At 37.3% G+C, this 17,486-nt stretch overlaps 1 protein-coding gene across 1 annotated transcript in view; it reads left to right on the top strand.

Moving 5' to 3' along the window:
- The first annotated feature begins 493 nt into the window (after positions 1 to 493).
- LOC138695368 (fatty acid synthase-like) overlaps positions 494 to 17,486 on the top strand; it is a 61,716-nt gene continuing 44,723 nt past the window's right edge. The window contains exons 1-9 of the mRNA XM_069819786.1: positions 494 to 497; positions 5,143 to 5,316; positions 5,411 to 5,611; positions 10,886 to 11,124; positions 12,290 to 12,520; positions 12,705 to 12,902; positions 13,684 to 13,815; positions 15,294 to 15,524; positions 15,833 to 16,022. Coding sequence (XP_069675887.1) covers positions 494 to 497; positions 5,143 to 5,316; positions 5,411 to 5,611; positions 10,886 to 11,124; positions 12,290 to 12,520; positions 12,705 to 12,902; positions 13,684 to 13,815; positions 15,294 to 15,524; positions 15,833 to 16,022 — 1,600 coding nt within the window. The remainder of the gene's footprint in view (positions 498 to 5,142; positions 5,317 to 5,410; positions 5,612 to 10,885; positions 11,125 to 12,289; positions 12,521 to 12,704; positions 12,903 to 13,683; positions 13,816 to 15,293; positions 15,525 to 15,832; positions 16,023 to 17,486) is intronic.

Here is a 17,486-nt window from a genome sequence, read left to right as displayed (position 1 = left end):
CATAATCTATCACTATTATTTAATAAAATCTTGTACCAGCATGAATTATTCTCCATTCACAATATATTCGTAGTTAAAACCAAGGTATACTTACCAGTACACAAACTGTAACCATAAAAAATAATAATACGTACTTCACTTTTAATTCCCAAAAATTGAACTCCATTCAAATGTTGCGGGATATAAAAACATAATACGAAGTACCGCATCTCATCTATGAGAATAGATAGTAACCATGGCCACCTCTGAATAACCTATGCAACAATGTTTTGATGTGGTCCAGACCCTTTGATACAAATGTTCTCGATAATGATTATTTTCCGGTTTTTAATTTTTCTTTAGTTTTCCTTCTCTGCGTTGTGTTTTGTACTCTGTTTAATTTTTCCGCTTCTTTCCCTTTGAATGTCCAATTTTAACCAAGTAATTAGTATTAATGATTAAATTAGTGTGAACACCATTTTATTGCAAGCCATTGATTCAGAGAAGCTGGGGCATGGGTAGGTTCGGCAACGCTGAGTGGTGGCGGGGGTTTCTAAAGTGATATTGATGTAATTGTGCTTGCTCATTGCTTTCGTTGTACTTAACGTGTATTTTTTTAATATTACTTTATGCACAAAGGTAAGATAAAGATTCAGAGTAGTGATGTAAATTATTACGGATTCGAAAATAGTGTTTTATTGCAATCAATTGGCTATACTTCAGGATACGGCGTAAGTATGCTACTTAGATACAAAGACAGCCATTTAAAATGATTACGAAAACATGTTTTTTTTAATGATATTACAAAGGTAAATAAATAAATAAAGGTATTCCTTGCATCGAAAATAATAAAATCAATAATGCAATAAAGACGTAAGTTCCTAGCTGTATTCTTAAGTTCCAATCAATTAACAAATTTATGCCTAGGAAATTGACTGTTTCGCGACTTTATGGTGTTTCACCAGTAACCACAGTCTGCTATATACAGTCACGAAGCTTGAGTTTTGAGGGTGCTAGAAACAATAGACTGTGACGGTACTATTTTTCATTGCCTGTAATGAGGCGATATTAGCGATCCTAGTGGTGAGCAACTATCTAATGTTTGCATATTTACTACATATTGAGCTTCGCGACTGTATATACTAGACTGTGCCAGTAACGTGAAAGGTCTAGGATACATTTTAATATTATCTTATGTGATTATGTATCGTGCTTTTCTATAAATATTTCAGATGCCCAAGAAGCCAGTTTTAGTTTAAGACTGCCCAGTCACCATAACAATACTGTTATCCGAAATTATTTGTTATAAACTTTTTTAAAATATATTTTTAAATAAATATAACTACGTACAGAAAACAAACCAAGAATGTAAATTATGCAAAAAAATAAAAATGTAAACATAGGAAACTATTGACATGTTATAATAAAATATGAAGATGTAAATACAAAAATCTATGAAAAAAAATGAAGAAACGTACCTTGAAGATATTACGTAACAAAACACACCATTATCTATTAAGTATGTGCCAATTAGCGTAAACTCAGTGAACTTTAAATCCTGTAAATACGAAGTGAAAATAAACATGTTTATAGCTAATTTATTACAAAGGAAATAATAAGTTGACACCTGTGGCCGCAAAATCAGGTGGCCCGGGTTCGATTCCTGGTTGGGGAAAGTTACATCTTTCCTGAAGTACTCGTCCAGCTTATAGAAAGCAGTAATTTTTTTTCTAGGTAGTATTTTAGTGAAGTTCGAAAGAAAAATTTTGATTTCTGGTCGCAAATGCTGGCTGGAAAGGCTCAAAGAGACGTTCCCATCTTTCATTATTTAAAATTTCGTGGAAATGGTATTATACTATATCTTGATATTTTGACTTGATTAATCTTTTAACTGTTGAAAATGATAAAGTTGACGTGGGGGTTTTGTAAGATTTTACTTCCCTTCTTAGCTTCATTACAGTACCAGATAATCCCACTGAAAAACTATTCCTTTGATAAGCTTTATCAGATGGTGTGTAAATTTTCAACAGTCAGTTATTTTTTTGGTTTTAGGTAACAGAGTGGTTATGATAGCAGTAATAGCTGCTTTACAGTCACTGAACTAGCTAGTTGAAAATAAGAGATCCAGTACAATAGATTTTGAAGTGTCAAGTAGATGCCTTCAGGTTCACCATCAAAATTTGTAGCTCCATAACCTAAGGAGAAAGCGAGAAAAGTGGACATGTAGCACTAGCACCTACTCCATTTTGGTTGCACAGTAAGGATCCATCAGTGAAGTTATGACGCTCTTCTTTATTAGGGAATGTACTATAAATAGTTCCCAATGTTAACAATTTTAGGACATCTGTTGGAGTGTCACTTTTGTTGGTTATTATTATTATTATTATTATTATTATTATTAATATTATTATTATTATTATTATTAGAGCCCCTATTATTATTATTATTATTATTATTATTATTATTATTATTATAGCCCCTATTATTATTATTATTATTATTATTATTATTATTATTATTATTATTATTATTAATAGTAGTAGTAGTAGTAGTGGTAGTAGTAGTTATATGAAATAGATTTTCTTTACTTGGGAGATTTGCAGTGGTGATATTGACAATAGTCCACACCTGTGGAGTAATGGGCCAGCACGTCTGGCCGCGAAACCAGGTGGCCCGGGTTCGAATCCCAGTTGGGGGAAGTTACCTGGTTGAGGTTTTTTCCGGGGTTTTCCCTCAACCCAATAAGAGCAAATGCTGGATAACTTTCGGTGCTGGACCTCGGACTCATTTCACCGGCATTATTACCTTCATCTCATTCAGACGCTAAATAACCTAGATGTTGATACAGCGTTGTTACTGTTGCTCCAAGATATTTGAACTTCTCCATGTAACATTCCAGGTACCAAATCTCAAAACCTAATTCCTGTGCAATATTAATCCAGTCTCTATCATCGTATCCCACCTTTCCCAAATCCATTTTAATATTATCCTTCCAGCTACGTCTCGGCCTCCCGAAAGGTCTTTTTCCCTCCAGCCTCCCAACTAACACTCTATATGCATTTCTGGATTCGCCCATACGTGCTACATGCCCTGCCATATCAAACATCTGAATTTTGTTAGATTCGCTATTAATATTTAATTTCATGATAGATTAAATCATAATTTTCTCCCTTATAAATGCCACCTACATAAAGTTAATCTGTTATTGCAAAGCAAAAGCAGCTGACTTCCTGCGCTCATAAACTGTACTGCTTTCAGAAGTAGTCTCTTCTGTATTCCACTGTGTCCTGGTACAGCGTTTTAAGCTACATACAGATTCCATTATAAGGACAAGTCGGGGGTGATCTGGTGGGCCCATTATGTTGAGCCCAATTGCAAGTAATGTATATATGATATGATATGACATGACATGACATGACATGACATGACATGATATGATATATGATATATGATATATGACATGATATGATATGATATATGATATGATATGATATATGATATGATATGACATGATATGATATGATATATGATATGATATGACATGATATGATATGATATGATATGATATGATATGATATGATATGATATATGATATGATATATGATATATGATATGATATGATATATGATATGATATATGATATGATATGATATGATATGATATGATATATGATATGATATGATATATGATATGATATGATATGATATATGATATGATATGATATATGATATGATATGATATGATATGATATATGATATGATATATGATATGATATGATATAATATGATATGATATATGATATGATATGATATGATATATGATATGATATGATATATGATATGATATGATATGATATATGATATGATATATGATATGATATGATATAATATGATATGATATATGATATGATATGATATATGATATGATATGATATATATGATATGATATGATATGATATGATATGATATATGATATGATATATGATATGATATGATATAATATGATATGATATATGATATGATATGATATATGATATGATATATGATATGATATGATATAATATGATATGATATATGATATGATATGATATATGATATGATATATGATATGATATGATATGATATGATATATGATATGATATATGATATGATATGATATAATATGATATGATATATGATATGATATGATATGATATGATATGATATATATTTGGTCACAGCACTTCTTTACATGTAAGGGTGTACCTCACAGTTCTGTATCCGGTGCCACCATTAGCATATTATTACAATAACACATTATTTGCAGTACGCGTCTAAACAAATTCTCCCAATTACACTATGTACCTTTTATATTACTTGGTCAATCTCCCCTTCAGTATTTCTCCTACATTTCATTTGCTATTCTCTATTTGATAATTAATCCTAATATATCTAAAATTATATACACCTTTCAAATCCCCTTTTTCCTCTAACTACTATTCACTAAAATTTCAATTTCACTTATTCTCTATAAATTGTCATATTGAATTATTTGCCCTATTTGTTCTTTGACCTTTTCTCCTATCTTTCTCTTATATTCATTTACTGTTCCAACGTTCAAACGTTAGTACTAATTTTATGCTGTCACTTGTTCACTTCTCTTAACCCTTTTTCACTATTTTCACTCATTCCTATTTGCGCTCACTTTCACTTTCTCACTATTCCACTCACACCTAATCCTTTCTCACTATTCTCACTTCCTATAAATACTTATATTTATCTCTACACATCAGCTTATTCATTTTCTCTCTCCCCTATACTTCTCTATCATTTACAATTTCCTTTACTAGCACTTTCTGATCACATCCCCACATTTTTTAATCATATCTAATACCTTTGCTATATCCTCAGCTGTCGCAGGTTCTGACCTTTCTTTACTGTTCGTCTCTGCTTTATTTCTATCTCTGTCTTTCTATTTATTTCTTCTTCTATTCCTCTTTTATTTTCCCCCCCACGCTTTCACTTTCACATCCTAGATTTCCACTTACACTCGCACCCTTAATCTTTTCACTGCTTTCTTCTCCATCACTTCCTGACCTTGGTTTCTCTTTTTATCCCCACTCGCCTTTTTTCTAGCACCCGTGTTTCTTGAATAATGTATATAGCATTTCGTATGTATTTTCAGGTGTGAGCCCAGCTAACGTGAGAGGAAAACGAATCGGAATGTACTTGGGCACATGTTTTAGCGAGTCCGAGAAGACTTGGTTCTACGAGAAGCTGCAGGAAGGAGGCCTGGGATTCCGTGGCTGCTCTCGGGGCATCATGGCTAACAGAATATCTCAGTGGCTTGAAATTCTTGGTAAAAGCAGGCCTATTCTTGTACTGCAGATTGATATACTTTGACATGCAGTTGTTGAGTATTAACTGTGATAAATGCCACGTTGTCATTGCAGGTCCCAGCTACATGGTGGACACAGCCTGCTCATCCAGCTCGTATGCTATGGAGCATGCGTACAGGGCCATTCGAGATGGACACTGTGAAGCTGCCATCGTAGCTGGAAGCAATATATGCCTACACCCACATGTCACCATCCAGTTTTGGCGCCTGGGCGTGCTGAGTCACCAGGGCATGTGCCGCTCCTTTGACAGGGACGGTGAGTTGCCCACCATCACGTAATCCATCATCTGCGAACAGAACTTTGATTATCTTAGTTAATTGGGTTCATAAAGCTAATGACGGTTATTGAAACGTGAATAATCAAATCATTTCAACTGATGTTATAATGACAATGTATTCCGAAAATAAGACCTAATCACATACTTAAAGGCCCTGTCAACTTAAAAAAAATGTACTTTTAGTTAGAAAATGATTCTAACAGAGTAGGTGTAGAGATTAGTTTCTGTGAAAACCTGAGCGTAGTACGATTAATAGAATGGCGACAATCCACAGTTAAAAATTCCCGGAGATACAGAAATGACGTCACAACTCCACTGTGGCGAGTATGCCACGGCCATGAGTAGCAGCAACTGGGTTTATACCAGTAGCAGCCCGTGGTTACAGAGGTTGGCAGTTCTGCATGAAAAATAGTGTATTTAGCAAACGCATGCTGTTTATTGCATCTAAATCGGATGACGCGTGTAATTACAGCCCCTTCTCGAAGTTGACTGTGCACCCGAAATTGTACTCCAACCATCCGTGCACTACACCTCTCCCACCTGGTACAACTAGTCACGTAGTGGAGATGTGCCCCGCATGCTTTTATAGTTTTTTAAGTCAAATTAGCTAAATCCTTCACTCCGGTGTTTGTCCATGTATTTTCTCCTCTAAACAGAATACAGAAAGCGTTTTCATGAGCGCAGCAAAAAACCAATCGTTTCCATTACACATTTCGGTATAAAAATGACTAGTAGGCTACATGATTTCCTCGACTTTTTCCGGAAATTTCAATATTTAAATTTTGTGTAGGACGTCCTAATTTCTTAAGTTAACATGCAATTTCTCTTTTAACTTCGAAAAGGGTTGGTCGATTAGGTTTTCATTTCATTCATATTTAATATAAAATACTTCCTTAGACACACTGACTAATCACATCACACCACACACAGTACTATAACACACTGGAACTGTAATGATATGCAGTAGTCCAGAAGCCTGTGTGTTCTAACGCAGGTCATAAAGAGATGAGGGTGTTGGCGGTTCTTTTGTATTTTCGGAGAGAGCTGCTTCGGTTGCAGCTCTAATGCAGTCTTATGGGACGGTGAAGAAAACCAGTTTTCTGCTGCCGACTACCCTGCGTTGAGCTCCAGGAACTGCCGATCACAGATCCGAAAAGTACACTACAGCTAAAATTCTCGAGCAGTTCAAGGCTGCTACAGACAGTAAAATCTCGAATCGAAGGAGAATGAATTGGAAAAATAAATAAAACAATGAACTAGATTACATAAAAGCACGTTTTACATTTTTAATTTTTTCAGGTCCATTTAAATGGCGGTTCTGCAGCTCTGCAGTTCTTATTGTAGAGCTGCCCTTGTTTATACGGTAATTGTAAGCTTCTTTCCACGTCAATCTCTTCCTATTATTAGTGTAAGTTTCTGGCGTCCAATGTCGTGACTTATGTGGAATAGTTATTTTCACAAATCATGGCTGGAATCAGGCCATATCAATTTGAGCTCAGGAAAGATGAAATTGTAAGAATATGGAAGAAAGCAGTGAGAATAGAGACTGGCTAGGAATCACAGACGTGTTTCTGTGGTGAATGTTTCTTCAGCCACTCATCAAGAGAGTTTCTGTTCCTGTGAAAGTGCAGTGATAAGAGATGTAAAGGGAAGTGCTGAGTATATTACATTTCGTAATGCATTTCACAAAGTTACACTAAACGAAGACGCTTGAATATTGCTAGGTATTTTATGATGGTGAGGACGGAGTCTAATTTTGAAAGGGAAGAGGTTCCGGAAGGTAAATAACAGGAACATCGCTATGTAGCTTACAGACAGTTTGTTTACTGGATTAATTCTTTGAATCTCCTCGGAAGAGGAAACAGAAAAGTCATACCTTCAAGTGTAATAAAAGAAATTCATCGTGAATACCCCGACCCTGATAATGAATACAGGAACTTTCAAACTGCTGATAGAAGGGAAATTTCGTATTTTGATTAATTAGAAATTGTTTTTAATTTAAAAAAATTCATCACAATTTATTATATTTTGCAACCAACACACTGAACATTAAAAAAGATATCTCAATTTTTACATTTTTTTTTTTTATTTTATCAATTGTTCCTTCCTTTCATAAGGTTTTAATAACTTTACCTCCAATAATATGTTGACCATTTATAATTGTTTCAATAACTCGATCAGGAAAAAGTAATCAATTTCTAAAACCTATTACAACCTGAATTTTTTTAAAACAAATTCGAAGCTTTAACAGATAAATTTGTATCAATATACACATCGAAATTTTTATTGGATATAGGACAAAAGGCGAACAGAGATAGTAAACATTCCCACACAATAAAAAATATTGCACTCTTGTTTATTTTTAAATGGATTCGGAACACTTCAAATCTGTGCTTCAGTGGCAGACCATGACGATATCTTTGAAAAATATTGGAGTGCAACAGGTCAAATGACTTTATTGTCAAACGCCTGGGATTAGAAAACAATAACGACAACAAATTGTTATATTTCGATAAAACCGCCCGCTTCTCCTATGGTGTCAGTGCACTCGTCACTACTGGTACTAGTTGTTTCACAAAAGGACACATCCATATCATTTACCTCCTCACTTTCAGAAGTTTCACAGTTTGAAATACGTCAGAAAATTTCACTTCCCAGCTCACAGTGCACACCTCATTCATTGCAATTTGTATGTGTGTTTAAATTGGCATCATCACTTGTTTGTTCTTGGATATCACTGGTCCCTGCTTCTTCGTACATTGTCTCACAAAGTTCGCTGCATGCACTTGCTTGTTTTATCATCTACTTCCTTTCTCTGATTTTGATGACATCCATTAATTTCACCCGGTTTTAATTTTAAAGAAGGGATTGCACTTTTTTTTAAAGCAGTCTACTTGTTTTCATATGCAAAGTTAAAATCTAAGCTGGGATATAATTTCAAAATCTTCTGGAATGAAGAGTTCAGAACAAACGATGGAATTCCGGGTGGGTTTTGAAATTATGCCGATTTATTCGATTCACCCACGCTTTGAATCTCATTGGTGGTCATTGGTGATTAGGAAATACATGAATACTTATTCCAAGATCAATGTTTGTAGTATTAGAACACCCAAAAACACAACAGAGAGGCATTTCCGATAGAATAGCACACAAACTTGTATATAAAATAATAAGACATTAGTTACTTCACCGTACAAAATGCTACTGAGTAAAGCTCTATGGAAGAATCGCAGTGAACTACCTGGAATTGTGACGTCACGACTACAGCTGGTGTATCATTATACACGCAGTTTTGAGAGAACGGAGTGTTGTAGAAACGTGCGGTTTTCACTGTTATGTATTTCTCTAAACAGAACCTTTACTTTGAATATCACTTTGTTTTTAAGTTGATGGGGCCTTTAAAACCATCTTTCTTTTAGGTTGCAACTTTGAACAAAATGATATATTATCAAAATATATCCCTCAATAGTACGGTTACCTCTGATTGAGGTTCTGACTCATATGTATATCTACTGTCAGGCAGTACAGTCTTAGAAAAAAGTTTTGTTGCACAGATACTTTGTAAGTCCCAGAAAGAAGGCAGTGCGCATGATCAGAGGACAAGCGACCTGGTTCAAAGAGAACGACTAGTTGAGGTAATAAAATTAGTTTTGTTTCGTTGTATGTCTGATCATGCGCAGTGCCGCCTTTCTAGTATCTGTGCGACAAAACTTTTTTCTAAGACTGTACATCTCACTTGACGATATGTCAGAGGAAGAACAATTGTTTGTGTACATCTGAAGTCTGATTAGTGTAATGTATAGCTAATTGGCGATGCATGCAATGGAGGGGAAAAGGAACTGGCCACTTTTCTATAATTTTCCTAGCATGTGAGTTCCAGGATACAGCAGAGTCGATTCAGGTACCTAAGAATTTAGTATATTTGACTGTAATTGGATTGGTAACAAGTAAGAGTGATATAGGGTAAACTAGGGTCAGTTGGACAGTCGGGCATGTTGGACACTCTGTACTTTAACGTGTTAGCTCGCCACTTGTGGGCACAACATTCTGCTAGAAGTCAATGACGGAAGTAGCCACGAGTGGGGCCACTTCCGTCATTGACTTCTAGTAGAATGTTGTGCCCACAAGTGGCGAGGTAACACGTTAAAGTACAGAGTGTCCAACATGCCCGACTGTCCAACAGACCCCAGTTTACCCTGTATTATTTTAATGTACCGAAGTACATATGATATTTCCATGCAGATATTCTGCGTCATCATATGATGAAAGAGTAATGGAACAGAGAAAAATTCTCTCCAACACCGGAATTTGAATCCGGGTTTTCAGCTCTACGTGCTGATGCTTTATCCACTAAGCCACACCGGATATCCATCCCGGTGTCGGACAGAATCGTCTCAGTTTAAGTTCCAACTCTTGGGTTCCCTCTAGTGGCCGCCCTCTGCACTATGTCATAGATGTCTATGAACGTAGGACTGAAGTCTACACATGTGCGGAGGTGCACTCGTTATGAGTGACTAGTTGGCCGGGATCCGACGGAATAAGCGCCGTCTTAAATCACGAAGTGATTTACGGATATCATATATATTATTTTAATGTACCGAAGTACATATGATATTTCCATGCAGATATTCTGCGTCATCATATGATGAAAGAGCCACTAGAGGGAACCCAAGAGTTGGAACTTAAACTGAGACGAATCTGTCAGACACCGGGATGGGTATCCGGTGTGGCTTAGTGGATAAAGCATCAGCACGTAGAGCTGAAAACCTGGGTTTAAATCCCGGTGCCGGAGAGAATTTTTCTCTGTTCCATTACTCTTTCATCGTAAGTAAGAGTGAAGTGAGGAATAGGGTAGAAATGCCTCAAGGAAACATTTAAGGATTTTAATTCTATGAAATAATGCGAGAGCTCATACAATATTGAATTTCGTAGTGAATAGTTAGAAGGTAGCTGGGAAAACGGATTTTATATCTTTAGAAGCTTTTGTCGAAAATTAGAGGTCTGCTCTATAGAATCAAGTCACTACACCTTGTCAGCTCGACAATACTGGGGATAGCAGGGTAAAGGAAAGGGGTAAACATTGATGGAAGAAGCCTCTTTAATTGAAAAAAAAAATGCATTTGTGCATAAAAATGAAAGAAGAGAATGTTAACAGGAACTGTTACCTGATCCATCCTGTATCTCACCATATACTGGCAGACTTTATCCTCTGAAGCAGGAAGGCCTGCACTCTTGTGTGTCTGTGTGTCCAGCCAATGGCTACGTGCGAAGTGAGGCGGTCGCCGTGATGTACCTGCAGAAGGCACGTGACGCCAAGCGTGTGTATGCACGTGTGGTGCACGCCAAGACCAACTGTGATGGCTACAAGGAGCGCGGCATCACTTTCCCCAGCAAGGAGTTACAGCGAGTCTTGCAGGACGAATTCTACCAGGAGTGCGGCATTAATCCCACGACAGTCAGCTTTATGGAGGCCCACGGCACTGCCACCAAGGTAGTGATATTATTGTGAACTCCAGGCTTTGTGCCTTATCAAGCATAGTCTGGATATAGAACTAGACTTTTTCAGAAATTATTGTAAGCTACACCACTTTTGGATCCTGCAGATAATTAGAGAATTACATGGAAAAGAATCACATATTTTATTGATCACATGAGTGAACGAACTTCTGGTCAAATTTACCTGTTATTTCTTGTCTTCAGCATTTCATTTTTAAGAAGAAGGTTAGAACAAGCAATTTATTGTCTTTTCTCTTATCCTAAATATTCTAAATTAATTAAACATATAAATTTAAGGTGCACATGGACTTCCACTTCTCTTATTTTCTGATCTACCATACTTCAGAATTTCGTGTTATAGCTACTGTGTTTTCCTAGTATCACAGTCTAGTATATACAGTCGCGAAGCTCAATACGTAGTAAATATGCAAACATTAGATAGTTGCTCACCACTTGGATCGCTAATATTGCCTCATTACAGGCAATGAAAAATAGAACCGTCACAGTCTATTGTTTCTAGCACCCTCAAAACTTAAGCTTCGTGACTGTATATAGTAGACTGTGCTAGTATTCAGTTTGAATTTATTCTTGAAAATGACCGTCAGATATTGGCAAATGGAAAATAAACTCATAGTGTACTGTATGTACCAATGTCAGCAATCTTCATACTAGTAAAAACGAATGTTTGTTGTTGGCACACTGTTTGATGTGCAAGATTAAAGAACTTAATTGTCTTAAATACCATACTGTATTTATATGATAAGAATGCTGTATTAAAAGCTACTAAAGAATCATGGTGTGATTAAATTAACATCAATTTGTGACAAATAAGGGAGTGCAATCAAGATTAAACAGAGAGATAATAGCTCTACTTTTAATGCCATTGAGTTTCCACATCGAAATTCAAGGATTGATATTGTCGGCTAATTTGGATTGTGACAGATGAATGAAAGTCATTGAAAATAATGGACTTTATTTTGCGGAATAATATATATATATATATATATATATATATATATATATATATATATATATTTTGCGTTTAATGCCTCAGGGCGAATGATTAAATAAAAAATAAAAAAGCTTGTGAGACATGAGACTTCCTTAGAAGTAAAGAATAGTAAGACTAGGAATTGCAGAGCTGTGAAATATTTGCCTAGGTTGGCGACACTGAGGAGCTGGTCACGCTGGATGAGGTGTACTGCACTGGTCGAGACAAACCTCTGCTCATCGGCTCTGTCAAGTCCAACATTGGCCACACCGAGCCAGCATCGGGGATGTGCTCTATCGCCAAAGTGGTCATCGCCATGGTGACTGGCTTTATCCCCCCCAACCTGCACTACAATAATCCCCGGGAAGGGGTGGAGGCTCTGAAAGAAGGACGACTCAAGGTCAGAGGTGACACTGCTTCTTCAGGAATGTCCACTCTTTGATTTTACTTTCACATTAAACAAAGTATGAGGAGAGTCCAGTTTTCATAACTATGCATAATTTTTTTTGTCCAATGATGATGATGATGATCATCATCATCACTCTTGTTGCTGCACCTGATGGCCTGGTGGTCTCTGTCTGCAGGTGGTAACTGAGAAGTGTCCTCTGAGAGGCGGGCTTGTCGGCATCAACTCGTTCGGCTTCGGCGGTGCCAACGCTCACACCCTGCTGGACTGGAACCACAAGACCAAAGTGAATGCAGGCGCCCCCTCAGACCACATCCCCCGCCTAGTGGTGGCGTCTGGACGTACGAAAGAAGCCGTTGACGTCATCCTCAACGACGTCAGTAACCAGTATTTTTTTCTTAATTATTTATCTGTCCCTTCGTCATCTTTTCTTAATGTATTTATTTTACCTCACTTCGTCTCGCCAAAAAAATATAGTTTTGTAAAATTTTTCCTTGTTCCACATCTTAAAGCTTCAATGGTAATGTAAGATCTGTGGAATACAATAAATGAAATGAAAAAATAAAATATGAAATCTGGTTTGCTTTCTTTCTTATTTCGTTTTATCCTTTCATTCTTTTCAGTATTCAGTTATTCTTTCCTCTTCATGTTTCTTTTTATCTTATTTCTTTTTCTATCTCCCTTTCTTCTTTTTGCTTTCATTCTCGTTTCTGTCTTTGCTCATTTCTTTCCTTGGAATATCTTCCATTCTTTAATGTTCCCTTCTGTTATTTTCTTCTGTCCTTCTCTCTTTCTTTTCTTGCTGTTTGCCTGCTTTGCTTCTTCTTCTCTCTTCCTCCCATTTGCATCTTTGTGTATTTTGTGTATTCTCTTATATCTCTTAACTTTCTTCTTTTCAACCCTCTTCTACTTGATCTCTTTCCTTTTTTCGCTCTTCTTTTTCCTCTTTGTTCCTTTTTTCCCCTCTTTTTCTTTTTTTTCTGCCATATGCTTTCTTTGCTTTCTGTATAACAGCATGGCAATTACATAATAACGATTATGAATAATAGTAATAATAATAAAAACAAAATAATAACAATAATTATATGTAATAGTAATAAAGAAATCCTTGAGTTCATTGTACAAACAAATCAGATCAGCTGTGGCAATGCTTGCAGTTGGAGAGCAGGCCTCTGGACGCGGAGTATGTGTCCCTCCTGCACGACTTCCAGGCTGTCAACATCCCGGGACACTGCTACCGAGGCTACACACTGCTGTCCAAAGGGGGCCCCAAACAAAGGAGCATCAAGGTACAGTACGAGGAAGCATGTGTGATAAGCGAGGCCGAGTCAACATAATCACTATCATCATCATTTCAGTAATTAGGTACCTACTGAATTAAATCCATTGTCACCTCGTCTTCATCTCAGTTGGAGTGGAAGACCCTGTTTGTGAATTTTTTCTTCGTGCAAGTGTAGCATATCGTCATTGCACTTCCAAAATCCGCTCTGTGTTTTTAACAAGATTTTACAGGAGAAAGAGAAAACCATTGTCACTTTTAATTCACGTGATTTTCAAAGCTGATTTCGGTATAATTTCATCATTCCTCATGTAATGCTGCCAGCCGCAATCCGTGCCTTCTTCTTGGCACTGACTTCGTTGTTGTCAGTCACCAATGCTCCCAGATATTTATAGAAGATTCCAGGTTAAGTAAGAACCATAGCGCATATGAAGCTATTCCATGAAATGACAGTTGCCATAGAAACGCCTACCTTCCACAGAGCTTCCTCAGTGTACTAAGCAAGGCTTCTTTCTTCATCTGAAATATTTTATAAATTTCTTTACTCTCTCATAACTACCATGTAATTTTAAATCTTCTCGGTGCTACTTCATAGCCCCAAGTTTTTCATGCGTTCATTAATTGTTCCAGCACCTCACTCAAGTTTTAGAAGTTCCTTCGGAGTAGGACGACATCGTCTGTGAATACCATGTACTGCAGACTTACTTACTTATTTACTTACTGGCTTTTAAGGAACCCGGAGGTTCATTGCCGCCCTCACATAAGCCCGCCAGCGGTCCCTATCCTGTGCAAGATTAATCCAGTCCCTATCATCATATCCCACCTCCCTCAAATACATTTTAATATTATCCTCCCATCTACGTCTCGGCCTCCCCAAAGGTCTTTTTCCCTCCGGTCTCCCAACTAACACTCTATATGCATTTCTGGATTCGTCCATACGTGCTACATGCCCTGCCCATCGCAAACGTCTGGATTTAATGTTCCTAATTATGTCAGGTGAAGAATACAATGCGTGCAGTTCTGTGTTGTGTAACTTTCTCCATTCTCCTGTAACTTCATCCCACTTAGCCCCAAATATTTTCCTAAGAACCTTATTCTCAAACACCCTTAACCTCTGTTCCTCTCTCAGAGTGAGAGTCCAAGTTTCACAACCATACAGAACAACCGGTAATATAACTGTTTTATAAGTTCTAACTTTCAGATTTTTTGACAGCAGACTGGATGATAAAAGCTTCTGAACCGATTAATAATGTACTGCAGACACCTAGTAAAAATAGTTCACACACCTGTTCATTCATCATTATCATTGAGGGCTAGCCTTCTGACCCTGGTACATGTGCAACACCAAGTGCAGTGATATTCCTTGGTAGATATTTAAAACGTGCATAATTAATCTGAGACAGTTTAAGAAGAGCTGGTAACTTAGTGTAGCTATTTAGCAAGTGAAGCCAAACTATGTACTTCCATAAATCTGTCTGCTCTGTCCAGTTCTGGCCCGGCTGCAAGCGCCCCGTGTGGCTGGTGTTCAGTGGGCTGGGGTCGCAGTGGCCCTGCATGGGACGGTCCCTGCTGCAGGTGCCGACGTTCGCTGCAGCCGTCGACAGGTGCCGGGCGGCCCTGCAACCCCACGGCGTGGACGTGCTGCACATACTCACGTCCGAGGACCCCGGCACCTTCAGCAGCATCGTCAACTGCTTGGTGGGCATCGCAGCCTGCGAGGTTAGTATGCATAGCCTTTGTTTGTTTCTTCTTTGAATTCTGTTTTCTTCCTTTTTTCTTCTTGCTCTTCCTTGATTCTTTCTCTCATTTCTTTTCTGTTTTTCTTGCTATTGCTCTGTCTCTCATACTTTCTTGTTTCTCAATCTCTTTCTCTTTTCCTTTCATCTTTCCTTCTCCTATCACACACACACAGACACAAAAGTCAGACTTGTTCTTACATCGGAAGAATTTCATTCGCAAGCACTCTACAAGAGCACTGAAGTGTGCCTGGACTGTAATGTGCTGCAGTGACGCCCCCTTGTTCACAGATAGGCCTCGTGGACGTCATCAAGGCCGTGGGCATCCAAGTGGACGGCATCGTGGGCCACTCGGTGGGCGAGCTGGGCTGCGGCTACATGGACGGCTGCCTCACAGCCGAGCAGACGGTGCTGGCTGCCTACTTCCAGGGGCGGCCATGTCTGGAAGCCAACCTTGCTAAAGGCTGCATGGTGACTGTGGGTTAGTTGCTTCTCCAGCGAATAGGGATTATAAAGAATAGACACTTCGCGTCGGTACCTTTGATGTAGCCGGACTGATTTCAATGACCTTCAAGCCAGCTAAAGCGTGAGATTCTGCTTTCTCCCTAGAGTTGGCGCTGACATCACACCAGCTAGCAGTCGACACAGCGGAAATATAACACATACAATTAATACATCTAGGCACATTATGTACTCAAATAAAATAAATTGGATCCATAAAATAATAAATCCGTCATTAACTGTAATGTCTAGACTCTAGAGTTCCTTTATAATGAGAGTTCAAACGTTGACCCCAACAACAATTAAAATATGTAATGATTTGATAGCGCTGAAAATGGAAAAACAAAACTCTTACGAGAAGTAAAACCATATACCTATATTATATTATATACAAATATTAAACGAATTCGATACTTAATTTTATAATGTATTATATTATTTTATAATATAATGTATTACTGTATATCTGAAATATAAAATATTATTATTACAACTAGTTTGTCACTGAGAAATAAGGAAAAGCTGTTAACTTGAATTTATTTGAAGCAAAATGTTACTGGATTATGCAATAGGTAGGCGATGTTTGGATCCTGTGCCTCAACTCTATTCTCAATTATTATCTTAGCATATGCTCGATTACACTACCTCTAGCGCTTGAAAGTGGAACTAACTGCTGGCGCACAGAGAAACAAAACACAGGCAAATTCGCTCAGTGTCCATTCTTTATAATCCCTATTCGCTGGCTTCTCTATCTAAACTGATCCCTGTATCTGTTTCATCCTAGCTTGTCAGATTTGTAACCTTTGCTATTTTGTGTTCTTTCTATTCTTGCCATTAGATCTGTAATCCTTGATTGAGTGACATGTAACATTTTTGCTCAAATATAATATGCTCCTCAATTTTTTATCCTAAAATCCACACAAAAAAAAGTACGAATATAATACAGACCTGTGCTATAAACCTCTCAAGACTAAAATAATATTATCACACAGACAGGTTATATGGAAGATAGGCCCAATTTAGCTCGGACGAATTTGATTGGTTCCCAACACTGTTCCCATGCATTGTATACACGACTATTAACGCGATTTATTCGGAATGTGTTCCAAATACTACTGTAAGATGGCCATACATAGCTTACTCTGTCATCCTACAAGAGATAAAAATCCAATTTTGAGCAGTTTCATGAAAAACTTAATCATAATTTCAAGTTACAAAAAACCGTTTTTTTCGAAAATCGTCATTCTGGAAACAAAATTATTATTAGATTTCTTGGTTGTTATAATTCGAGACATCATATACCAGAAGGATTGTAAAAGGTTACCTTCCACTTTGTATTTCTAAGCAGACTTTAAAGTCTGTTTTACCCAAGTGTTCAATCATGCAAGAATTTAAGTTGTCAATCAACTGAAATCAAATAAAAACTCTGGACCAGATCAAGTAT

The sequence above is a fragment of the Periplaneta americana genome, chromosome 2 (genome assembly GCF_040183065.1).
Source record: "Periplaneta americana isolate PAMFEO1 chromosome 2, P.americana_PAMFEO1_priV1, whole genome shotgun sequence".
Lineage (NCBI taxonomy): Eukaryota > Metazoa > Arthropoda > Insecta > Blattodea > Blattidae > Periplaneta > Periplaneta americana.
This window is presented reverse-complemented; position numbering and strand designations above follow the sequence as displayed.